The 25,297-nt window shown below is 36.7% G+C and overlaps 1 protein-coding gene across 1 annotated transcript in view; it reads left to right on the top strand.

Moving 5' to 3' along the window:
• fa2h (fatty acid 2-hydroxylase) overlaps window positions 1-24,440 on the top strand; it is a 36,711-nt gene extending 12,271 nt beyond the window's left edge. The window contains exons 2-7 of the mRNA XM_063912074.1: window positions 13,213-13,326; window positions 18,297-18,439; window positions 18,900-19,000; window positions 19,352-19,524; window positions 21,096-21,348; window positions 22,115-24,440. Coding sequence (XP_063768144.1) covers window positions 13,213-13,326; window positions 18,297-18,439; window positions 18,900-19,000; window positions 19,352-19,524; window positions 21,096-21,348; window positions 22,115-22,182 — 852 coding nt within the window. The 3' untranslated portion in view covers window positions 22,183-24,440. The remainder of the gene's footprint in view (window positions 1-13,212; window positions 13,327-18,296; window positions 18,440-18,899; window positions 19,001-19,351; window positions 19,525-21,095; window positions 21,349-22,114) is intronic.
• Window positions 24,441-25,297: the final 857 nt, after the last annotated feature.

Genomic DNA, 25,297 nt, shown 5'->3' on the forward strand with positions numbered 1-25,297 from the left:
AGTCATGTTGCGTATTAGTAGACATTAACCAGAAATTCAGGTTTACGAACACAGTTCACATTTTTAGGGAAAGTAGATGGATAAAATGTTACCTTTTTTAGGAAGGGATCCCATTTGTAGCTGTTCCAAAACATACCAATACAAGGCCTCAAAGGCTACCTAGCCCCTATATGTACTGTATGTAAAAACAATAATCCAAGGCCATTTTTCACAACGTAGCACAGCCTTCTATAATTCTGCCACTTAAATAATTGGACATTAGCAGGATGATTGGATCTCATTAAAAGACATTAACCAAATATTTATGAAAAGTTTTCTTAATTGAAAACTTTTCTTCTTTGCTCATCACAGTTCTCCCTACAATAACTACATTCTATTTTTCTTTTGGTAGGAACATGTCTGATCATTTTTCTCTTGTCAATACTTCTTTTTACAAATAGGTCTAGAACGCATCATAACCTCGCACAGAACCTCATTCTGAAGTTTCTTTTCCAAAGTTTCTCATGTACAATAAATACATGGGGGCTGCAGTCTAATGGTGTCCAGCTGCACAAGAACGGTAAAGTAATAGTTTGGACATTCAAAGAAATGTTCTAGGCATCAAAGGCACACTTTTTCGTTGTTCCAACATGGGCCATTGGGCCATCGTAAATGTTGACCTCGCAGTATCTGAGATGTGTATTTGTTATCAAAACGATTGATTAAATTTAGGAAAATAAAGACCCAGGTTAAGCAGAGTGCGGCCCATGTGCCACTGTCCACATCCTCGGATCTCAAAATACACACTTCACAAACCAAGCATGACCAAGTATGCTTACATAGAGGCTGCCGAGAGGGCAACGCCAACTCAGCCTTTGTTCTACAGATAACCCCTTCACCTTTTAGTTCTTTATATCACCAGTCATAAAAGACACAATGATACAATATAATGATGTAAACCCACACGCACCCTGACAAGAATGATCCCATGTGAGAGGAGAAGTAAAAGCTAAGATGATCAAAGATGATCAAAAGTAAAACTAAGGGCCCTCGGAATAGTTCCTTATCAGGCAGGGACAATAAACAGTAAATGCTGCTATCATAAGATCATAATATTATGCAATTTAAGATTGTTTTTTCTTCATGTCGATGGTCAAATTGTTATACTTGTTCTTGAGGTTGAAGTTTTTATTTGGTTGGTTGGATGGTTTAATCTTTAAGCTTCGAGGGAAAATAAAAGGGATCCGGGTAGCCTATATGAAAATGCTTTAAAAAATGTTTTTTTTGCCTTACCCTACCCTCTAGTGATTTGGCTTTAAACCCAGATTGAACCCTTTTTTCTATCAGTTCAGCCCATGAACTCAATCATGCCATATAATGTCAACCCATGCATGGCCTCTTATGTTCGTCTCCTTGACCTGATCTCTTCGGTTTATTAGGATTATTTGGTCACCGTGGCCTCTCATAATAAAGCATCTCTGAATCTATTTCTTAATTTGAATTGTTACATTTAATTGTGATATTCAGAAACACAGTAACCTGGCGTAACCTTAAGACCAGACTACTATGTCATGAAGTGAAATATTTTATGTACATTTTAGATAATAATTAGTTAGTACCTGAACAGCAAATATGTTGGACAAAAGAGGAATGATGTCATTTGGGATTGGCTTTTATAACGATAGGAAAATTCTTATTGAAGGTTTAAGATGTTCATTGTGAATTCATGTTGTGAACCACACTATATATTGTAAGCTAGAGCACATAATGAAAGATCCAAGTAGGACTTCACATTCTAATGCAGTTAATCGGTGTCATTCTTGACATGACAATGGGTTGCATGGGGTGAGAGTTATGTCAACAGCACAGGCATACCAGCCATTGTCTCAGCCTCGGCATGAAGAGTGTACACAAGCACTCCTGGATCAACAGGAAAAAAGATGAAGCCGCCAATTAGTTACTTAACTCCCTCCTTTTGCATTTAGTGTTTACCTAACAACTATCAGGTAACGGGCCATACATTTGTTTTCTAGCTCTCTGAAACTGAGCCAGAGAGATAGAGGGATGTAGAATTCTGAGTCAGAGAGGAAAAGGGTGTGGGGGTTACCTAAGTCCTCGACTTTACTGGACATGAAGTTATATCAGCTTAGTGTAGGATTTCTGTAGCAACATTTAGTATTTGGGTATCTGGATTGCTTACCAACCGACAAACTGAAACAAAACAAACCCTCTGGAGGGAACCTTGAGATTTTAGCCTAATAATAAGCTATAGAACAGGAAAGGAAAAAAGACCAAAAGGCATTATAGGGCCTCTTTAAAGCGTGTAAACGTGATTTATTAGAAGTCCCAAAAAGGAATCTGAAAATGACCGAAGTATGTCCCTTTTTAATATCAAATTACAAAAATTGTGCTCCCCAACAGGGTGGCATGCTTTGCAAAAATGATCGTACCGAGATTATTTTGACTGGTTGCAATATGTTTTACGATATTAGATTGAAAAATATATTAAATGATCATTTGAGGATCTGTACCAAAGAGGTTTTTTAAAATAAATTTTGTAAAATACAGTTTGTCAGTAGGGATATCACGCAAGCACCACCGCACCACATATTTAGCATTTATCAAATAATGGGCTCGCGATTTAGATATTGAGCTAGCCATATTTCAATTACTATAAAATGTTGATTCATTGTGGAGCCATGTTCAACAATGCTTAATTTAACTTTAACATAATTCAGATCACAAATGTTTTAACATCCAACTATTACTTACATTTTAGGAATACATTATTACTGTAGTGGATTTACACTGTGGTCCACTATGGATTATGAAAACGTTCTTTTTTGGGAACTATTTTTGAGAGTATAGATTGCAGGGTTACTAAACTATTATTATATGGAGTATACTTCTGTCAATGTTTAATGTCTTTGCGTCAGTGAAGAGGAACTCCCACAGTCTGAATGTGAATGCTGTTCCTCTTCGGTTTTACAATTGTCGTATTAAGGTTAAGTTGTCACGGTTGTTACCTGTACTTGAATATTTACATTTTATGCGACTTCTGCTCTATGACATTTTTGAGGCACATTTTTTTGACCACACTACATTTTTCTGATGTGTGAAGTTACAGTTGAATACTTTCACTATACTAATACTAATATTAACATTTTGTATTCCAAACCTATGATCGCTTTTTAAAAATGGATATAGTACTTCAAATTTGTACATTTCGACTACACTTTTTTGTCTGCATAAGATCTTAAAGGTGATACTTGTTAAAGAGTTTTTTCCTGGATTCAGTCAGTATTTGAAGTCTGGTTTATGAAGAAAATATTAACCTGCTCCATCGATGTGTTGGTACAGATTTTTCAGATTTTACGTCAATAAAAAGCTTAAGAATAGAAATGAATTCATTGAGGTAAATACAGTTAATATATAGTATGAACATGTGGATTTCCTGACCCTAGCATTGATTACAATTAGGGCTGCCCCTGATTAGTCGACTTATCGTTAGAAAAAAATCCCCGACAACGTGTGTTGCTTCCTCAGACTCGGAGGAAAACAGCAGCAGTGAGTCAGCAGTAGCCTAACTTTGTATAAACACATATAATCCTATAATATATAATTATTCTGTGCTCACAAAACGATAAATTCAAACTTTCAGGATGTAATGTGCTGAGGGATTTTTGCCAACGAGCATATTTGTCGCTGTATCCTGTGTAGTATTTATTGGGTTGTTATATTCGGATATGAGTTATAGAAACTAGAACTAAATGCTCAGTGTGTGTGCACGCTGCTTGTTCACACACACATTAAGAATCCTTACCGGATGAGGTTTCTACATTTACAGTTTAATTTATATTTCAATGGTTAATTATTACAGTTGTATTTTCTATTTCATGTGAAGCACAACGTACCATCCTGTTATAATAAGGTTCTTTATCAGCCTATGAAACTGAAACCATTTTGGGAGAACAAAAAAAATCATCATAGTATATCATATACGTGAGACGATTAGTCGACTAATCGCCTGAATTGACGACTACTAGTCGACTAGAAAAATCTTTAGTCAAGAGCATTCCTAATTACAATTATGAAACTATTGTCTCAGTACTTTGTTGGTGACCATATCTTTATCTTTTTTCTATTGTTGTGGATTCAGTGTGCCATCAGAAAGCCCTGGTTGTATTTGTTTCTATTGGGTAAATGACAAAAATGTCTCCATACCAATAAAACACAATGTCCCGTTGAGATATTTTTAGGCAGGTTATAAATCACTGGAATCGGCAGTTCAGTGTGATAAGTTGCTTGAACTTCAGATTTATAACTCGTAGTGAATTAACTGTGATCTTTGTGAAACTGCCAAATTAAACTATGGTCAAAGATTTTTTTGATTTTTAAAAGTAAATCATAGCCTACACCTCAAAATGGTGTTATGTTTACTGCTTGTCATTGTAGGAAAGGAAGGACTTTTCTCATAGAGTGTTTTGGAACACCATGGTTACGGTTGAATAGTCTTTTCTTGCTTAGGAAAGTTTATAACGGTCTGGAAGTACTGCATGATAAGTTTGAATTCTCTACATGATAGTAAGGAGCTTGAATGCCTCCTTTTATGATCAGCCTAACATAGGATACACTGGACCCTCCTTTACGAGAGGCAAGGAAATAATGCTGTCCCACAATTATGTGCGGTTTCACCATTTTACTAATTAGCCGTTTACTTTCAATGTGTTAAACCAAAATGCGAGCTGTGAACCTTACACAGATTAAATAAAGTCAACAATTTACTGAGTTGGGTGGTGTTTATCATGTCATTTGTTTTAATTCAACCTGTTTGAATGGTGTTTTGTACTGTGATAGATGTGTAGGCCTAACAACTTATGAATATATTACATAGTATTATTTATTCAAATAGTTACATACAATCCTACTAATTGGGATTCAGGTGAATTCATTTGAGTGGACAGGAAGTGAGGTAGAGTCGCAGGCAACCATTTATATTTTGACTTATTTAAATTCAAACCTTGGTAATGAGGTTATATCATTTTCACTGTTGTCTACGTTGAGGAAGCCAGCCTGAAACAACATCAAAAGAACGCACTGCAGGAAGTATGTAGATTGGCGTAGAGTAGTCTATCTACACAAAATGATTAGAAGTTGTTGTTGCGTCTGAGAAAACGGGATTGAACTCAAATGCACGACTCACACAGGTTTTAACAAAAAAAAAAAAGGTTTATTCAAACCAAAGATCCACTATGATGGACAAAAAACTGTATCAACACAAAATCACTCTAAAAAAGGAAAACACACTGGGAGCATAAAAAAACTAAAGAAACTAAATCACGACGTGGCTCGAAGCTCTGAGGAGTATTCGTGGCTTGATGACACTGGTAGAAAATCACCATGAACAAAAGACAAAGGGCAACAAGGACAATAAATACACCAGGTAATGGGGAACAGCTGAAAACAATCAGGGGCAGGGCGGACAACCACAGGAGAGGGAGGCACACAAGGAAGGGAGGTCAGAGATTCTGAAACGAGAGGGAAAGGGAAAAGTCACAAGACCAAAACACTTAAATAGACTTATCGTAATTTGCGGGATATGACAGTTGTAGTTTTTCGCCAGCAGACGTACATCCGCTGGTGCATTACAAATACGTCTACTAACGCAGATAGATTCTCTTAGTTGTTGTTGGTTAAGAAAAACGGTTAGGATGTGTTATTTTTAACTATCCAACCACAGCTTAAATGTTTGTATTATTTTAAAAGATAATTCTTTTTATTCTCTTCAGTCTGCTTCAAACTTGGATAATCAGATGGGTGAACAGGTGAGGGAACACCTTGTTTCACCAATGGTTCTGTGGCTTTAATTTCCCTAATGGGCTTTTTTCTTTCCAGCCACTCATTTTTCCATGCTCCACTAACCGCATACGAATATATGAGTAAATATTATGCAAAACTTGATAAGTTGCTGAAAGTCCACCTGCATTTAGTTTTACCTTTCCTATGATTCGATGAGCATGTTTCTGTAGTACAGAACAGGAAACATGCTACAGTGGTTGCTTCTCCCCACTGCAATTTGACACCTTCAAGGTGGATGCAAACTTTTTAATAGCTTAAGAGGCCAATGAGTTTTAGTATCGGTTTGTTATCTTCAAATTTGAACACCAAAACTGACTTTCCCCCATAATCCTTTTTTTGAATACACAGTCCTATTGTTGCATCTGGAGGTACCTGTTGTACTGGCAGAGAGGCGATTGATCATTCCAATAACTAATAAATCTATCAGCTTTATACTGTATGTTTTGAAAAAGCATATCATTATTAAATCCATATTAGACTACCTTTTTAATTGGACAATTGGCTAAATATGCAAGTTTTTATTAAAAAAATATCAGTTTATATTCTTTCCAAGGAAATTGAATTTAAAGGGCCCTATAATGAGTAATAATAGCAAACCGTTTACATGCAGAAAAACCTATATACTGTAACACACTACAGGAAAAGTAAAACCGTAAAAATCATAGTAGATGCGAGATATGCAACAGACTTTGAGTACTAAAAATCAAGCCTAACAACATAAAACTTTGACCGTTCAAACTATTCTAGAAAGACAAAAAGGATAATGTAGTATAAGAGTGATTTGCTCAAATTGCTATCACATTTTTTGGGTAACATTGACCAAGTCCCCGAGAGTTAGCAGATTACTTAGGTAAAACAGACTTTCCTTTTAAAGTTCTCGTTCAATTCTCTAACCTACATTTATCTTGACTCTTATCATCTTTTTCTGTTCTAATGGTCTTTGCACTTAATGTTCCTCTTTTACACACTGTCCTTTTTAGCTAAGTCACTGAATGCACACACACACACACACACACACACACACACACCACATACCAACCCTTACTATTAATTAGTCATGCATAGAGTGCAAAGAGCACACCATATTTATTACAGAAGACTTCATTGGTTGTTCGTAAAAACAAACAAATACATAAACACCACTGTGTTTTAACTGCACGGTCGATCATGGCTGCCTGTGCTTCACTTCTCAAGTGTGTAGTAGTTTATGTTCCTGTTACACCAAATAGAGTCAGACTTAAAAGCTAATGGAGTGTTTTGTTTGTTTTAATTCAAAGGGCGTCTTCGAGAAATCCTATTCGGAAATATGAGAGTAACATGTGCACATAGCCAGAACATTTGAATGTTGATTACATCCATTTTTTAAAATGTTTTTGAATAACATTCAAAGTAGCAACTCTAAGTTATGCAACTACTATAATGAGTTAAAAAGGAGTAAAGGGGCCAATCATTAATCAGTAGGCCTATTGTTCCTACAAGTCCAACTATTAATATCCATACAAAGTACCAGTAACTTTTAAACCGAGGTTAAAAGTACTTGTATCTTGTATTCAAGTAGAAGTAGAAATGGCAAGTAAAGTACAGGTACCCCCAAATGGGCCATATTGTGCTTTTTGGGGGTTTTCTTTTCCTGTAGTGTGTGATAGATTTATGTGCATGTAAAAGGCTAAATTCCCTGTGTTCCCTTCAACACTTAAGTACTTAAGTAAATGTACTTAATTACTGTCCAACACCGCTTATAAATATTAATTAGTAATTAGGATTCCTTTTTAATTTGTATTATTGTCAAATGAACCCAAACAGTTTACCACATTTGCTGTGGGATCATCAAAGGACTGAAGCAAATAACATTATCATATTTACTTATTCTGATTGATTGATGTTAGCTATTTGATTTCAGTTCTTATTCATACCCAACACCAGCTACATTCAAATGCACCACGCCTGCAGAACTCATTTATGACACAGCTCTCCAGCCCCCTTTTGTAAAGCCAGTATGTACAGTATAAAGTGTAAAGTGTAGACTCTCACATGACTCACAGCCTCACTCACGTAGGCCACGCCAGCACTGATACAGAGGGCGTGTCACTTATTACTTTCAACATCATAAAGATATCTTATGCGTGCGTTTGTGCGTGTGTATTATGGAAGCTTTGGAGCTACCCTGTGTGATTGTTTCGGTATCAGCTATAGATCATGATTACTAATTTAGAGTTACAAGACTGTGATATCCAAATTATGAGCTTATGTGAAAGTCTCTGCGTCTGCCATTTATAATAACTTATCATACAGGATACGGATAATATCAAGGCTTTCAAATTGTGTTAAACTCACAATACATTTGTAAACCTTTAAACAATCAAACTCCCACACCATTATTTTACCACAAGTTGCACAATAGTGAAAAGGCGGAGATATCAACAAAAACATTTGATTCATTATTTTGTATTGTTGGACGCCACTAGATAATATGCTTGACGTTATTATTATTGTTATTATTATTATTGTTATTATTATTATTTTTATACAACCTCTCAGAGGCTGTATAGAATCAGAATGTTGTTTAATTCAAAGGAAGGTTTACACATGCGAGGAATTTGCTTTGTGTGAATGTGCCATACAAACAAGTTATAGAAAAAGGAGCGAAAAATTGTACAATTATAAAAGATAAAGACAATATTTTCACAAAATATAAATAAATAAAAAGTATAGTAAAAATATGACAAATGATAATTTAACAGGACTAATACTGAGGGTTGTGCACTATTCACAGAATTAAAATCAACAAGATTTATTCACTTCTACTGTTGATGATAAATAACGCTGGGTAACACAGGATCTCTGCAGAACCCTCATGAAAAATATGATTTAAGACGTATTGATTTCATAAAACTAGAGTGAGTTACAAGATCAAATAATCCCATAGGGAGGAGACGGGTAAATGTTCCTTTTGTTTCTTCTTTTTTGTTATTGTTATAATGCAGTGTGTGACGGGGGTTTAACGTTGCCTCAGTAGGTGTTGAATTGCCACGGTGGTGCTAATAACAAACCATAGGGAGGCTGTGTGTGTGAGTAAATGGTGTTATGTACGTTTCTAGAACCAATTGGCTAATAAATATTTAAATTGACTGATGGCAGCCAATTGTAAATTAGAGGGGAGATGATTAGGATTTTTTTTTTACATTTAAAGTGTTAAACTACTGTTTCCTTTACTACTGTGTCTAAGGTTTTTTTTAAAGCGAATATTTAACCCACACTGTACTTTTGTAAACTTGAAATGTGGATTTAAAGGTGCTCGTTCACAGAGAAAAACTGCACTTGGGTTGGACTCTAACATTAAATGGGGCGAAGCCTGTGAGCTAGTTCAGGCAGTCAACTCGAGCACCAGTGATACATTTGCACATAACGCCCTTCGCCACTTTTGCAACCAACCAAACACAGTCTCCTCAATCTGGCGCTCTAAGCTGCCAGATCTACCTACCTCTGCCTCGCTAATGCTGCTGCCGCCACTGCTGCTTCCATGCAGCTAAATGCGTTCACGTTGGCGATGCTCGCCTGCCCCACCACAAACCCCAGCTTCCTCCCCAGCTTCCACCTGTAGGTCCGGGGGATAGTTATCTAATCATCACTCAATGTTCTATGTTAATATGTGGAGTGATGAGGCCCGAGCCTAGATGACAAATTTAAACGATATACTCCTTCTAATAAACATAATGAAACACGTGAGTTGTCTGACTGAACCAAGTTTACGGCAAAAAGTAAATAAATGTTATCTTTTTAAACTAATAATAATAATCAGTTACATTTATACAGCTCCTTCTAACAGTTACAGTGCATCCACATAAAAACAGAACAGAAATAATACACATAGATGCAAAATAAAATGCACTCAAAACCAGCAACTGATCACATTATAAATGACGAAGGAAACAAACAATATGAAGTCAAACTTAATAAAAGGCATAAAATAATATTTTAGAAAATGTGTTTTTAAAAAGTGATTTACTCTTATAGGTTAATCCGCTTCTCCACCACCTGTCTGCCCATACAGTATGCTCACTGATATTTATATTTGTATGTTTTATTTTTAATCATAACTTCTTCAACATATGGCTAAATTCATTGCCTTTCACTTGTCACTGGTAAATCAATATGCTAATATCTGCTGAGCAGCTTGTAAACTTAACACAGTAATAGACACTGAAAGGAAACTGAGAATATTTTTGAGTGTCAGGAGGCAGGTTTCATGGTATAACTGGGTCACCACAGGATATAATTGTAAATAGACATGAATTTGTAAGGCCTTGTAAGGTAATATGACTTTATAAAGTTCATGTTTTTTATACACTGCGTAACAAATTATTATGCAAATGATATTTCTTTCAGATTTTCCTAAATAGTCGATGCAAATGACAGTCAGTATACTTTTCAAGTCATCAACCATTGTGATTTATGTGAACTGCCTCCCAGCCTTATAGATCGTTTGCTTGAGGTTGCTCCAAAGGTTCTCAATATGGTTGAGGTCAGGGGAAGATGGGGGCCACACCATGAGTTTCTCTCCTTTTATGTCCATAGCAGCCAATGACACAGAGTTATTCTTTGCAGCATGAGATGGTGCATTGTCATGCATGAAGACGATTTTACTACGGAAGGCACGGTTCTTCTTTTTGTACCACGGAAGTCAGTCAGAAACTCTATATACTTTGCCAAGGTCCCTAAAGGGACCTACCAGCTCTCTCCCCATGATTACGGCCCAAAACATGACTCCGCCACCTCTTTGCTGACGTTGAAGCCTTGTTGGGACATGGTGGCCATCCACCACCCATCCACTACTCCATCCATCTGGACCATCCAGGGTTGCACGGCACTCATCAGTAAACAAGACTGTTGTCCTCATGTATTTCTGAGCCCACTCCAACCGTTTCTGCTTGTGAGCATTTTTTAGGGGTGGCCGAATAGTAGGTTTATGCACAACTGCAAACCTCTGGAGGATCCTACACCTTGAGGTTCGCTGTACTCCAGAGGCACCAGCGACTTGTTGGCTGCTTTGTAATGGCTTTTTAGCAGCTGCTCTCCTAATCCGATGAATTTGTCTGGCAGAAACCTTCCTTATAACGCCTTTATCTGCACGAACCTGTCTCTGCTCTGAATCAGCCACGAATCTTTTCACAGTACGATGATCACTCATACGTTTTCGTGAAATATCTAATGTTTTCATACCTTGTCCAAGGTGTTGCACTATTTGATGCTTTTTGCAGCAGAGAGATCCTTTTTCTTTCCCATATTGCTTGAAACCTGTGGCCTGCGTAATAATGTGGAATGTCCTTCTTAAGTAGTTTTCCTTTGATTGGGCTCACCTGGCAAACTAATTATCACAGGTGTATGATATTGATTTCAATGATCCAAAGAGCCCTGAGACACAATACCATCCATGATTGTAATTGAAAAACAAAAAATGTAATGTTTATGACACTTAAATCCAATTTGCATAATAATTTGGAATGCGGTGTAAGGTCGCGATCTAGTCACTTTGCTCAGCGCTACTGCTTGTTACAACTTGTATTTGCCGTACTCACCATGAACTGACTATACCGGCATGTGACTGTGTGACTGACTCGAGCTTGCTCCTCGTCGTTCTGATTGCTCCACCCCTTCGCTCCATCCCCCCTCCCTCCTCCACATCTACAAGTGAAAATTACTTTAGCGACACATTCATCACAAGTGTAGCTAAAGTGAAGGCGGCAGATTCGCCGATTTATACTGCCACAGAGCAGATTCGTGAAGTTGTAAGGACTGATTTGAGAGGTTGTAATAACCAAGTTGCAGTTGTAATGGAAAATATTTTGAAAAAATATGTATTTTTCTGCAAGTGAAAATTTCATCACTAAGGTTAAGCTGCACAACTCTGTTATGTATAGCTGGTATTGTCATTTCATCATACTATCGTATCCTTTAATGTACTTAAAATAAAGTAGCTTTTGATTTACCTTACAGATAAAAACTCAGCCCAGTGTTGCAAACCATTTTCCAATAAAAATAAGCTAGCAGCACTAGCTCCAATGGGCCCTGAATCTATCATTCAGGACGAATGAAACGATTGGACAGGTTTATCTTCACGAGTACAAATACGAGTTTTGTTTATATAAAAAAAACATTTGGAGAGATTGCCTCCCCTAAAGGTAGCCATCATGTCAATCAGTGATCAGTGCCTAGTGGGTTGTACCTGTATCTGTGAAAAAGGTGACCGTGTGTTTGTGAGATCAGAGGTTCAGACACTGAACATTGCAAATGTAAATTATTATGTCACATGGTCATAAAACACTCCAGGTTCACTCTCAATAGTTTGGTAGTTGGTCAGAAATCCTGTTGCCCAAAGTCAATTATCAAATGACCCTGCACTAATTGTTTTATTTCAGTTATTTGCAGTTAAATGAGTTTTCATATTTATTTTAATCAATCTTGAGTTACGACAGCATCCTATAACTCCACCCAACTAATCTCCTGTCTCAGGGTATTGGGAAAGCTCTCTTGCACTTTTGGTCTTAAACTTTGTGCTTACCTGCCACCAATCGCTCCCACCCAGTGAATGACACACTGTGACTGTTTAATTCCTTCAAAGCATCAGGCTAGGAAAAGTTGCTTGTCATGTTATCACAGCAGCAGTTCAGAAATATCTTACTGATACACCACTGATGGTTATATCCATTTAATATATTGTTGTGCAATGTTCACATCTTTAAGTTAACTTTTTATGTTTATGTAAATATTTATTTTTATATTTTACTTTTATTTGATCTTTTATTTGACATTTTACTTTACATTATTTTGTTGACGTTAATGTTTTTTACTACATAATTTTCCTTCCGCATTTTTACTTCAACTTGATACATTTTCTGAAAACTACATTCTTTTTAGTTTTATTTGGAATGTGACGTGTGTGTATATAAATACAACCTTCTTTTTTTTTTTTACAAATTCTTTTTAGTCTTCTTTTTTTGTATAAATATTTTTGTATTCTATTTATTATTATTTTATTTATTTTATTAATTCCAAAACTTCCCTGAAAACCCAATTCCAGTAATCTGATTCAGATTTTATTCCGAGATTGCCCAATTATGCACCTCTCAACAGAAATGTGGAAGTTGAAGGATGGCCAAAATCTTAGCTACCTCGATCATCAGGTCAGAAAAAAACAATGTGTTTACATTGTTTATTTTTCAGGTGCAACAAGTGTTTGTGCATCTTGACCACACAGTATTTGATGAACCCTATTTCGATGTTTGTTGAGCCTTATGACGACTCTCTCACCAATTCAACCACCTGTCTACCTGTACCTGATGTTAATTACGTTATTTTTGTCCTGTTTTTCTTCAGAATCTGAGAGAGAGGAGGAATGCCAGCGAGCAGACAGAAGAAAAGACGTCAGACCAAAAAGAGGAGGAAGAGAATGACGCGTACAACCGCTGCAGCTCTGTGGACCTGGACAAGGTGTGTGTGTGTGTGTGTGTGTGTGTGTGTGTGTGTGTGTGTGTGTGTGTGTGTGTGTGTGTGTGTGTGTGTGTGTGTGTGTGTGTGTGTGTGTGTGTGTGTGTGTGTGTGTGTGTGTGTGTGTGTGTGTGTGTGTGTGTGTGTGTGTGTGTGTGTGTGTGTGTGTGTGTGTGTGTGTGTGTGTGTGTGTGTGTGTGTGTGTGTGTGTGTGTGTGTGTGTGTGTGTGTGTGTGTGTGTGTGTTTTGGTGAGAGAGTTGGTAATAGATCACTTGGAGAAACTGAATTCATTCATGCATTGTCTCTTATATGTATGTGTTGGTTGAAACTGATCTGTAATTACATACTCTGGATTGGAATGAGAGCGACCAAATAAGGTAGAGAAGATCGAGCAGTGTGTGTGTGTGCTGTTGATGGGGCAGGGGAAGGGGGGTGTAAAATAAAGGTGAACAGTCATCAGGTTATTCACCCTGCCTCCTTTGTGAGTGGACCCTGCAGTTCTCACACTGCGAGACAACAGCATGTAGAAACGCACACAGAAATAGTAGTAACAGAATACTTGTAATGCTGTTACATAATTGGGATACAAAAAATAACTGTATCCCGCTTCAGCTATAAAAAAAAAAGAGCAGATTCCTAGGATAACATTTTTAAATATATTTCCAGTTCTTTAAGATAAGTGTTTCTCCCAAGAGGCATCAAAGCATGAAGAGAGAGTGCATTGCAAATAATTAGCCTGCTTCAAATTACCCCTCGAGAAAACCTGATACAGGAAAAAACAGGAAATAAAATTTCTGATTATTCAATTGAATTGAAATGTGTACTACTGCTGCTGCTCCAAGTTAAAATCCTGCATCAATGGCCACATTTCCCAATTTTTGTTATATCTTGTCTGTAGTTGAAATTTGAAATTGAGTAAACTCAAAGTAAACTAAGTAACTGAGTAACTTTTATACTTGGACTAGGTTTCTCTCTATTTTTTAATCTGTAATAAATTATTTGGTCAGAATACATTATTGAATGAACACTCCCGACCCTTTACACACACTTGTAAAAATGGCAATACTTTTTATACAAGAATCATTCTAACCATAATACTAATCTGTAAATTATTCCACATTCAGTTATATAGACATTATACAGGACCAATTATTATTACATGTTGCTTATCTTACAGTAGTCATTATGCTACTATCATATACGTGTATAAGTGTTGTACACTTTTACACGTATACTCTATCTATCCATCTATCCATCTATCCATCTATCCATCTCTCCATCTCTCCATCTATCCATCTATCCATCTATCCATCTATCCATCTATCCATCTATCCATCTCTCCATCTATCCATCTATCCATATATCCATCTATCCATCTATCTATCTATCTATCTATCTATCTATCTATCTATCTATCTCAGAATAAACATCAGGGAAACCTGTAATATTGGCTGCAGGTGTTAACTTCTCCCATTTGGCATCAGATCTGCTGGAAAATGTGCTGAATTAAGTTTTTCGTATCAATTAATATTCTCGGTAGTCATTGAAACTCTGTTCAGTAAACACAGCTGATCAACGCAGCAAAGAGTGAGCTTAGCCCTTGCAACACAATCATGTTGTGAAGCCAGCCTTAAGCAGAACCTGCAGATTCATAAAGAGGGTCAATTCCGCTACTTTCAGACAGGCCGTATGAAAAGCATAAAGAGCTTTGTGAACATTAAACCATGTAAACATATTCTATTCAAATTAAATAACACTTTAATGACCTCAAAAAGTTGTATAATACATGACCTTCAAAAATTCTATTAATTCTCGGGTGTTTGTTCATTCAGAAATCAGCTGTATCAGCAGACCAGCTCTTCACAAAGCACATAGTCGTGCCACATTTAACAAGTCCATCTAGCTCTCTCCGTTGCCAGGCACCAATATAATGAGTAAAATGCTTTATTGTTCACATAGTAAACCAGACGTCACCTGGGCCACATAACGCTCAGTGTTTCCACACGTAAAGCTACTCCCAATCAATTCTTCTAAAATCATTGACAAGTAAAGCCCTGAAGTAACTACAGTAAATCGTTAAGAGCCATGTCAAATAAACCATGTGCTTCGAACACACCAATCACAGAGCTCTTTTGTGGTGTGACTTCAAAAACCAAACCATGTGCAGCATAAACAGGCGTGTCATTATATACTCAGTGGTTCTCTGAAAAACAGGAAGACAAACCGAACTTCTGCACAACATAAAAAAGTCTCTCAAACAAATAAGATCATTTGAGTTGAGTGTATATGGGTGTGTATATATTTAAAGATTCACAGGTTTTATAGCCACACCGTCCCAGGCTCTACCAGTGCACCATACAAAGTATAAGGTAATATTTATATATAATTCGACATCAGAACAAATATTGACACTAGCTTTTTGGATTGGTGGCAAAACTACAATGTAGTAAAAAAAGGTTTAACTATAAAAGGGAAAAACCCTGAAGTGGCCACCTTTTCAACTTGTTTAATAGCTTTGTATTGTTGACACAGTTTACTTTGTGTACACACAGTGCAGGGAGAAACTGGTAAAGCAGGAGTCCCACATTATTTAGATTCTCGTGTGTGTGTGTGTGTGTGTGTGTGTGTGTGTGTGTGTGTGTGTGTGTGTGTGTGTGTGTGTGTGTGTGTGTGTGTGTGTGTGTGTGTGTGTGTGTGTGTGTGTGTGTGTGTGTGTGTGTGTGTGTGTGTGTGTGTGTGTGTGTGTGTGTGTGTGTGTGTGTGTGTGTGTGTGTGTGTGTGTGTGTGTGTCATCATTATATTCGAGCCATCCACTCATCCACCTAGGCCCTATTTCATAAATGCATCTGATTCTTTTGTGTGGTTCGTCACATGATCATTCAAGATACTTTGTCTTCCTTGTCTTTCATGTTAGAATTCCGTCAGTGTGACGGTCATTAATATTAAGAATAAATATTGACTGTGAGTTATTGCCAGTCTGATAGTAAGTAGTTAGTTCGTTTTATTTAAACTATCAGATAACATTGTAATTAAATAACTTCTACCACAAAATATCATAACTCATTTGAGGGAAGTGGGATTATCTTCACCATATGACAGGCGATTATACTTTTATTTTTTATATACTACACCTTATCTGTATATAAATAAAAATAAAAAGCTCTTTATTTTTATCATACTGCCTGTGCTGCAGCACCTATTTTCACCCTCTGTCAGAAACCAGAGCCCAGTCTGCTCGGATTGACTAGCTGGCCGGCTCTGTGGTGATTGGTAATCGCTTAGAGATGTCCCGCCACTTAGCCTATCATGTACAATGTGTTGGAGCGCTAGGCAATAGAAGTGCAAGTGTTACATAGTGATGTCATAATGTTAGCCTTTGCAAAGCTTTTACATGCACAGAAACCTAAACAACACTCTAGAGGAAAGGGAAAACTCCAAAAAGCATAATAGGGCCTCTTCCATGTTATGCTTTTATTTGGGCGTCTGTGGCTCACGAGTTTGGATGGTCATCTTCCAAGCTTAGGTCAGTGATTTGACCCCCAGCCCCTGCAGTCAACATTTGGCAAGATAGTTATCCCTAAATTGATCCCGATGGACAATGGTATGGAGTATGTTGGTTTCCCTGAGCAGGTGGACCCTTGTGTGGCAGCCTCTGCCTCAGTGTGAATATGTGTGATTGGGTGAAAGCTGACTTGAATAAATAAAGTGTCGTCCATTTGTAGCCGTGTACATGTACTGCCCAGTGTTACCTTCTGTCAGCCCAAGCAGAAAAAGGTGCATGCTGCTTATCACTTTGTCCTGAGGGAACGGATGTAATAAGAGACAGAGCAGGGCGTTACGAAGCCATGCTCTGATGTTGATAAGTTGTAAACCAGACGGTGATGTGACAGGATGCTGAGCAGTCACTGTCAGCAGTGTGCCACGGCATTCTAAACTGTCAGAGTGAATGGATGTGTGTACATGGAAGAGGAGATGTCAGAGAGAGTGGCCGCTCATTGTGTGGTAGAGTTACCACTGAGGATCTTCAGGTTTCTCTGTGATTAAACAAGGGTAGGTGATTAACGCGTTATCACCTAGGTGGTAAAATGTCGTTACTTGAATCATTATGGGACAAGATAAGCAACGTGAGGTCACTGTGTGAGTCCGTGCCTGATACCGATGTGCTCAGAGGGGTTTTTATAGGCATGACACCATCACGTGGGCATCTTTTGAATAATCACCAAAGATCACATGATGCTTCAGAAGTTATTGTGATTTCTTTTTCTAGTCTGCACACAGTTTTACTATACTCATCTCTCTTGTGTATATGAAAAAAGATCAGTGTGATACTTGACTGCACAAATCAATGTTTGTATGCATTACTCACGTAGGTAGGGCTGCACAATTTGGGAAAAAAAAACATTTTAAATTATTTTGACTTTGACGTTAACAATTTAGGAAGGTTAGATCATTATCGCAGCAGTATTCTCATTATGATTGGAAAATCTATGAAAATGATCATTAATAGAGGATCTGTTCATCTCTAGAATACTATTTGTAGGCAGGGATATCTCTGCAGCTCCACAATAGTTCATTTAAAATGGTACATTAGCCTTTCAGAAACATTATGATTTCTGCCTTTTTAATATTGAACTATTAGTCCTAACTAATAGTTCTAACTAGTCCATATTGCTATTTTCGCTTAAATTCTGATTAATTGTGCAAGCATTAGCTGAAAGCACGAGGAGCTTATAAAGCACTTATAATGGTGTTTAATTCCATGGTCTTTGACTCAAAAATGTTTAATAATTACTAGCACAATACCAGCCAGGTATTCACTTCCTAGTTTAAGTCTCAGTTTGTAACACTCTGCTGCCACCTGCTGGAGACAACAACATTTGTTTTATAAATGCTCTCGTGCTTTCTCCAGCACAGCCATATTTATGTGTATGGAATTTCTTTGACTCGTTTCTCATTGGTTGTATCTCTACAGGATTTGGTGGACTGGCGGAAGCCCCTTGCGTGGCAGGTAGGCCACCTCGGAGAGAAATACGATGCGTGGGTCCACCAGCCAGTCGACAGACCCATCAGACTGTTTGGAAACTCTTTCCTGGAGGCCGGTACCAAGACTTCCTGGTAAGGGACTTAATATAGAACCTAACCACTAACTGTCACCACCCATCTGGGAAAAATGTGTTCCAAGATGATATAAGAAAAAATTGATACGTAGTGATGCAATAATGGTGATTGAAGTGTTACTGCAGGGGACTCATACAGTAAGACACTTGTTGGTAAATGGAAAGGTCCCGAGATCCTCAGTTAATCCAGAATAAATCCTCAAACGGTGTGAGGCTGAACTTTAATTTATACATGTAGTCAGTTATTCCTATTCCTATTTTAACACTGACAGCGTTGAGCTTTTCACTCCAAATCCCTTCCGTAGCGTTCCACACAATCATACAAGCAGCTTTTCAATAAACTTAAATATTTATAGATTGAGGTTCCTGCTCCTCTGGGGCCCCCTCAATGACATATAAAACAAACATGATGGAAAGAATACAGGTATGACCATTATGCTAAATGTTGTTTGTTGCAGGTACTGGGTACCAGTGGTGTGGCTTCCTATTGTGTTTTATTTCAGTTGGTACTGCTACACCACGCTGGCAAAGGGCACCACCAGGCTACAACTCACTTCAGGTAACAAACACTCACAAACACACTCAGCCATATACAATGCATGCTGGCATAACAAACACATATTTTAGGGACACTGTGCGTGGCTGTCCACAGTCTGTTCCAAACTATCCAAACTTTAAGTCCTATGTGATCCTGCCTGTACTGATCAGGTTCCCTCTGGATGGTGATATGGAATAGTCCAAGTTGCAGCAAAAATGGGGGGTGTTTATAAAAAAAGCACAAAAGAGTTCTGCACATCCATATTTTCATTTGTGTATGCACAAAACCATACACTAAATGTGTGTTTTTAGTCTATGGTTAACCACTTAAGGTGTGTTTTAATCTAAGTCCATTTCTGTGTATGTTTTTCAGACTTCTCTATCCCGATCCATAAGTACTTGTTCCCCCTGCTCTTTCTGATGGGCTGGTTCTTGTGGTCGTTCATCGAGTACTGCATCCATCGCTTCGTCTTCCACATGAAACCCCCGGCCCATAACTACTATCTCATCACGATACACTTCCTCCTGCATGGACAGCACCACAAGGTAAAAACACACAGGGACGGGCAGATCTCATAAGCATGAAACTGGTTTAATCATTAATCAACATTAAGTACGTTATGGCTCAATAATTTTTTTATTTTTTTTTATTGATGTGGCCGACAACTGTCTCCCTTTCCCATACAAGTATACAGTAGTTTCAATTTCATTTTGATTGTTTCGAACTGAGCGCACATGGAGTGTTATCAGTAGTTTTGTAGTCAATTTGTCATTGGTCATTTATGATTCTCTTAAAACAAACAGTTTTTTGTGCTTTTGAAAAACTGAAATCTAATAGTAGTAATAAACTTTATGTATATAGCACAAAAACAAAGTTTCAAAGTTCTGATGAAGTCAAGACAACAATAAATGGCAGTCAAACAATGGTAAAACATATTTCAAACTGTTTAGAAGTTACAGTATGCAACTTTGAGTAAAGGATATGAGAACATTTAAATACGCTAAATAAAATATCTAAATGAATCAATGTGTTGTTTATAACTGGGGCCAAAACCTTCTAAATATACACTCATAATATGATTTAAATCAGGATTTAAATAAGGTTGAAAGCACTCAGTCCTCAGCGAAGATCGCAGAATTGCTAGCTGAGTCTTGGAGGGGGACCTTGCCAAGATCTCAGGTGTAGCCGGCCTTAAAAGTTATTGATAATATCTTAAATCAATTCAAATATTTACCAGGATTGAAAGAAGAGAAGATAAAATAGCGTTAAATATTTTAAATAGTTTTTGTGAGCTGGCAGCTGCAATTTTACAATAACTAATCTGTATACATTTTACTGACTCAGACGTGTAGGGTTACAAAAAGTCTAGACGAGAGGAAATAAAAGCATGTTTTTCTCAAGATACTTACTGTATAAAATTCTACTGATCTTGGGGAGCCACTAGAGCTGTAGGAAACTAGATTGCACAACTTTATTACCATGAATGTTTAAGCTGTGGTTGTAATTAGAGATAACACCACGTTTTTTACAGTTTTGGCCCATAATGAGGTTGTCCTAGCCCTGTGCCATAAACAATAATTCTAACCCAAGTCTTATCAACATTTAGCTGCTTGAAATTCTCGGCCATCTAGCTTTTGATCAAAAAGTGCACCTGATTGTATTCATTTCATAACAAGCCTCATTTGAGTGTCATCTGCATTGGTGGAAGTGCCAATTGTGCCTTTGGATGACACAAGAAAATAAATATTTTTTAAAAAGCTATAGATAAATATATCAAAAAATGTAATTAAATGATTACAAATTATCATCAAAAATATGTTAAATATATCTGGGATAAGGTCTACAGTAAAAAAAATGAAAAAAATAACGCTACAAGAGAATCAGTAAATAAAATGTTGTAGTAGCAAAATATCTATTAAAAAAAGCTGTAAATAAATAAGTTAAATCAAATTAAGAGAAACTACTAAATATGTGTAATACTGTATATCTGGTATGAAGTCTACAGTCAAAAAAAATCATCTTACCACAATCGAATCAGCAAATAATTCTGGGTTGATAAAGAAACAAAATAAATATATACGCAATTTTTCTCACTGTACGATGTCTGTCTCCACAGTCTCCGTATGACGGCGCTCGGCTGGTCTTCCCCCCAGGCCTGGCCTCCTTAGTGGTGGGAAGCTTCTATCTAATCCTCCTCAGCACGCTCCCGCAGATCCTCGGGACCTCCGTGTTTGTAGGAGGACTGTGTGGCTACGTAGTGTACGATATGATCCACTACTACCTTCACTACGGTTCCCCAAAGAAAGGCTCGTATATGTACAGCCTTAAAGCCTACCACGTCAAACACCACTTTGAGCACCAGAAAGCAGGTGAGCACCAGAAACCAGGAATTTGAAAACATTTAATCAAGTACTGCACTTAAGTACAATTTTGATATACTTATACTTAACTTGAGTATTTAACATTTTGTGCTACTTTTTACCTCATCTCCACTACATTTCAGAGGTCAGTCGTTTACTTTTTCTCCACCACATTTATTATGTAACTTTAGTTACTTTGCAGATTTGGATTAATAGTGTGAAATATAATCAACACTTAAAAATAACTTTTCTGAAGGACTTTTACCCTGAAGGATAAAAGAAAAAGGTTATATAAATATAAGAAGTTTAATTAAAATTATTCCGTGAAAAGATCAAATGAAAATAAATAAATCTAATTATTAGTATAAAGATAAGTAAAATGTTTATTATCCAATAAAATCCAATAAAAGGATAACAAATATATTAATATAAACTTTAATAGTAAGTGTCTAAATGTTAATGTAAGTTTAGTATACATTTAAAAATAATATAATATAAACATAAGGAGTTAAAGTAACAGTGTGCAATAAAAGTATAACATAAAAAAGAAAGTATCTATTCAAACTTGAGAAGTTAAAGTAAACGTGTGAAATAAAAGGATAGACTTAAATAAAATAATAAGAAGAAATGAATTAAAGGAAAAATGTTGAATAGGAGGAGAATATGTAAAACATATTGCTCATAGCCAATGATGTGAACCCTTGCTGATTCTTGGCACTCATTGGTTGAAAAGCGCTATATAAATCCAGTCCATAATCTTAATTTCTCTTTACAGGTTTTGGAATCACCTCCACATTCTGGGACCACCCGTTCAACACAGTCATTCCCGATGAGATATTTTAACAGAGAAACGGCTCTCCTGAAGGGCCACAGGACTTAGCACCCAGCCCCCATGCTACATACACCCTTAGTCCAATCTCTGCAGCAATATTTTTATCCCTACCAAGGAGGAAGTTCTTCTTCTGATGACTCCTGCGCATCCGCATCTACTCCACAGATCCATTTTGTAGCTTGCTACACACTTGTGAAGACCAGTCTGCAATCTTTGTGCAGGGTTATTATTCCTTTCTGTGCAATTTATTTTTATAACCAAATCAACATCTACTACTGCTGTGCTCTTCACCACATAGCCATTCACAATTATGTACAGCTGGGTGTTTGACCATGGATAAAAAGAGAGGAAAACACACGGAAATTAAAAATACACAAGTCAGAGCGCTTCTGTGTAATTTGACTATGGCATTTTTATTCATTTGGAGGGAATAACATCCTGGAATACTTTAGAAAACACTGAAGAAGGACACACACTTCGTGGTTCCACAAAATATCGCGAACAGCATAACACCATAACACCAATGAATGCAGACCCATACAGTACGTGTGAAAATGTTCACACACAAAAGAGCACACTCGAAGGACAGTGGGAAAAGGAAGTGATAGATGGTTGGTGAATTTGGAAGATGGGGAAGGGTAAGGCTTTGACAGAAATTGTGTGTAGGGACTAGTGAACCAATTAGGGACCAGAGAAACCCCAAAACATTTCAATTATTCCTCCTCTCTATCTACAGCCTTGAAAAAATTCCTCTACATTCTTTTTTCTGTCGGTCATTAAGCTACATAGACTGGCTGCTATCACTCTGTTACACTGCAGGTTTGTAACCATGCCCACCATGGTTTTCCTCAATATAGTTTTTGGTTTCAGATTTCATTTGGCAGTTTAGACTTAATTTATTAACTATAACCAAAGCTGCAGAATTGAAATGCTAGTGTAGGGCACTCATGCAATGCAACGTTAATATAAAGCAGAGTCCGTAATATCTGAAACCACTGTGGAGATATATTTTTGCAAGTCCTTTGTAATATTCCCTCTGTTTTTTTTCCTTTTTGTCATTATTGATTACACAAAAATTATAAAGAAAATACTTGCTTTGTACAGAATCGCACAAGCTTTACGTAGTCAGAGGATGTTAAAATGTGTCAGAAGGACAGCTGAAGGCATGAGGCCAGCTTTTCGGACTTTTTGCTGTGGGGATCTCGGGGTCAAAGGTCACCATGTTAGCTAGGTGACAAAAATTCGGATCTTGGGAAGGTGAATTTTAGTCTCCACCTTTAAGCCTCACTTCATCCCTTTTAAAGCCCCTGTTTTAGCGACCCTGCAGACCCCCGCAGGATGACGATAGATGAACATCTGACTGGACAGCAGGAGGCCTTACAGTAACTGGCGGATCCTCAAATGTCCTTGAACACTCAACAACATCACTGATAACTAAAGCAGAACAAAGTTAATTAAAAACATTTACAAACATGGGTAGAGCACAGTAAAAATATATAATACAACTGCAGAAAATCATTTGTATTTACTTTTCTAGTGTGAAGAAAGAGTCCGAATTACATAATATATATGTTTATACACGTCAAATAAAATGCAGAAGCTATTGCAAAGAATTTGGAATAAAGAGTCAATTAATTAAAATAATTCCACTTCCAAAGCTTACTTTTCTTAAAATTCCGAGCAGCAATAATAATTATGGCTTTATGTCAAGAGGACTATGGAAAATGGGGCCACCAGTAAAACAAAAAGAATTATATTTATTTCTGAAAATTTCAGAAATCTGACAGTTTTCAGTTTTAGTCAGATCTCAAAAATGATTTCACATGTAGCCCTTATCCTCATCCATATTGTCACTTCCTGATAAAAATAAATCATATCAGGTCATTAAGAACAATAACTGTGTCTTAATTTGCACACTCTGCAGATGATAATGAATGTGAAATGTATCATGGAGTAGGAATTCTGTCTAACTATATATGACAAAAATGTTTCAGAAAGAACCAAAATTATTGTTCCTGTTGGTGATGAATAATCAATAATAATAAGGAGGATGATGAGTGTGATGAAGAATACTGATTGTGCTCGGCGAAGTGAAACCATTCCACCTGTTTAAGTGCACACAGATCTTATTTATGTATATTTATATGATACAGATGAAAAGACAACAGCACAAACTTTACCTATGCTTTCTAAATCTGTTTAATATCTTTTATTTTGGAATTTCGCAAATGCAAACATATTTGTAAATAAATGTCTGTATATTTCTGAAGTCACTCTGTCTTGTCCTTTTTCTTTGATCACTTTAGTTATACATTTCTACATTTCTAGAGGCACTTTAACAGCATAACTGAAATGATGACCTCAAAAGAGCTCCATCCTTATCATTCAGTTTATAAAATGTTCTTGTGTCATTTCCTGCAAGTATCAGTTGATAGTAAAAATTGACTATGGTCATATTAATAATTAATAAAAGCATTTCCACACTTCAGCATGATACTGCCTGAACAAAATAAGTCTAACTGCGCTGTATGGAGGATGGAAAATGATAACAGTACAAATACATATAGAAATCATAAATAAATGTTTAAATAAATGCATAAATTAAAGAGTAAATACTGGAAATAATAAATACAATTTTAAATAAATACAGAAATTAAAAAAAATAATGAAGTAAAAGAATAAATGCATAGCAATATAAAGGTTGAGAATAAATATACGTGAATGTGAGATTAAAGATATATTTTCTTTTCAGATTATTGTCAAATATTAATTATTTTTAATGCATTGATTTGTTAACTTTTACATTCATTTATTAATGCATTCACTTACGAATTCCTGTATTAATTTCATCAGTTAGGCAAACCTATAAGTGATCCGACCAAAGTAAGGCAGCAGAGGCAGAACGTCCAGCAAACAAAACAAGTAAGGAGATTTTATTCACAATATGTACAACTATGCACACCGCATGGCAAATAGCCAGGCCTACTGACATGTTAATACTACAATTCTAGAACAGTTAAATTCTGCAATAGGCTACAACCAACTCACTCAAACTACAAACCAATGCACAAAGAGCGGCGTTTTATAGGCCCACAATTTAAGCTGTACCAGCTAGATATGTTTGTA

The sequence above is a fragment of the Eleginops maclovinus genome, chromosome 2 (genome assembly GCF_036324505.1).
Source record: "Eleginops maclovinus isolate JMC-PN-2008 ecotype Puerto Natales chromosome 2, JC_Emac_rtc_rv5, whole genome shotgun sequence".
In the NCBI taxonomy this organism is placed as follows: domain Eukaryota; kingdom Metazoa; phylum Chordata; class Actinopteri; order Perciformes; family Eleginopidae; genus Eleginops; species Eleginops maclovinus.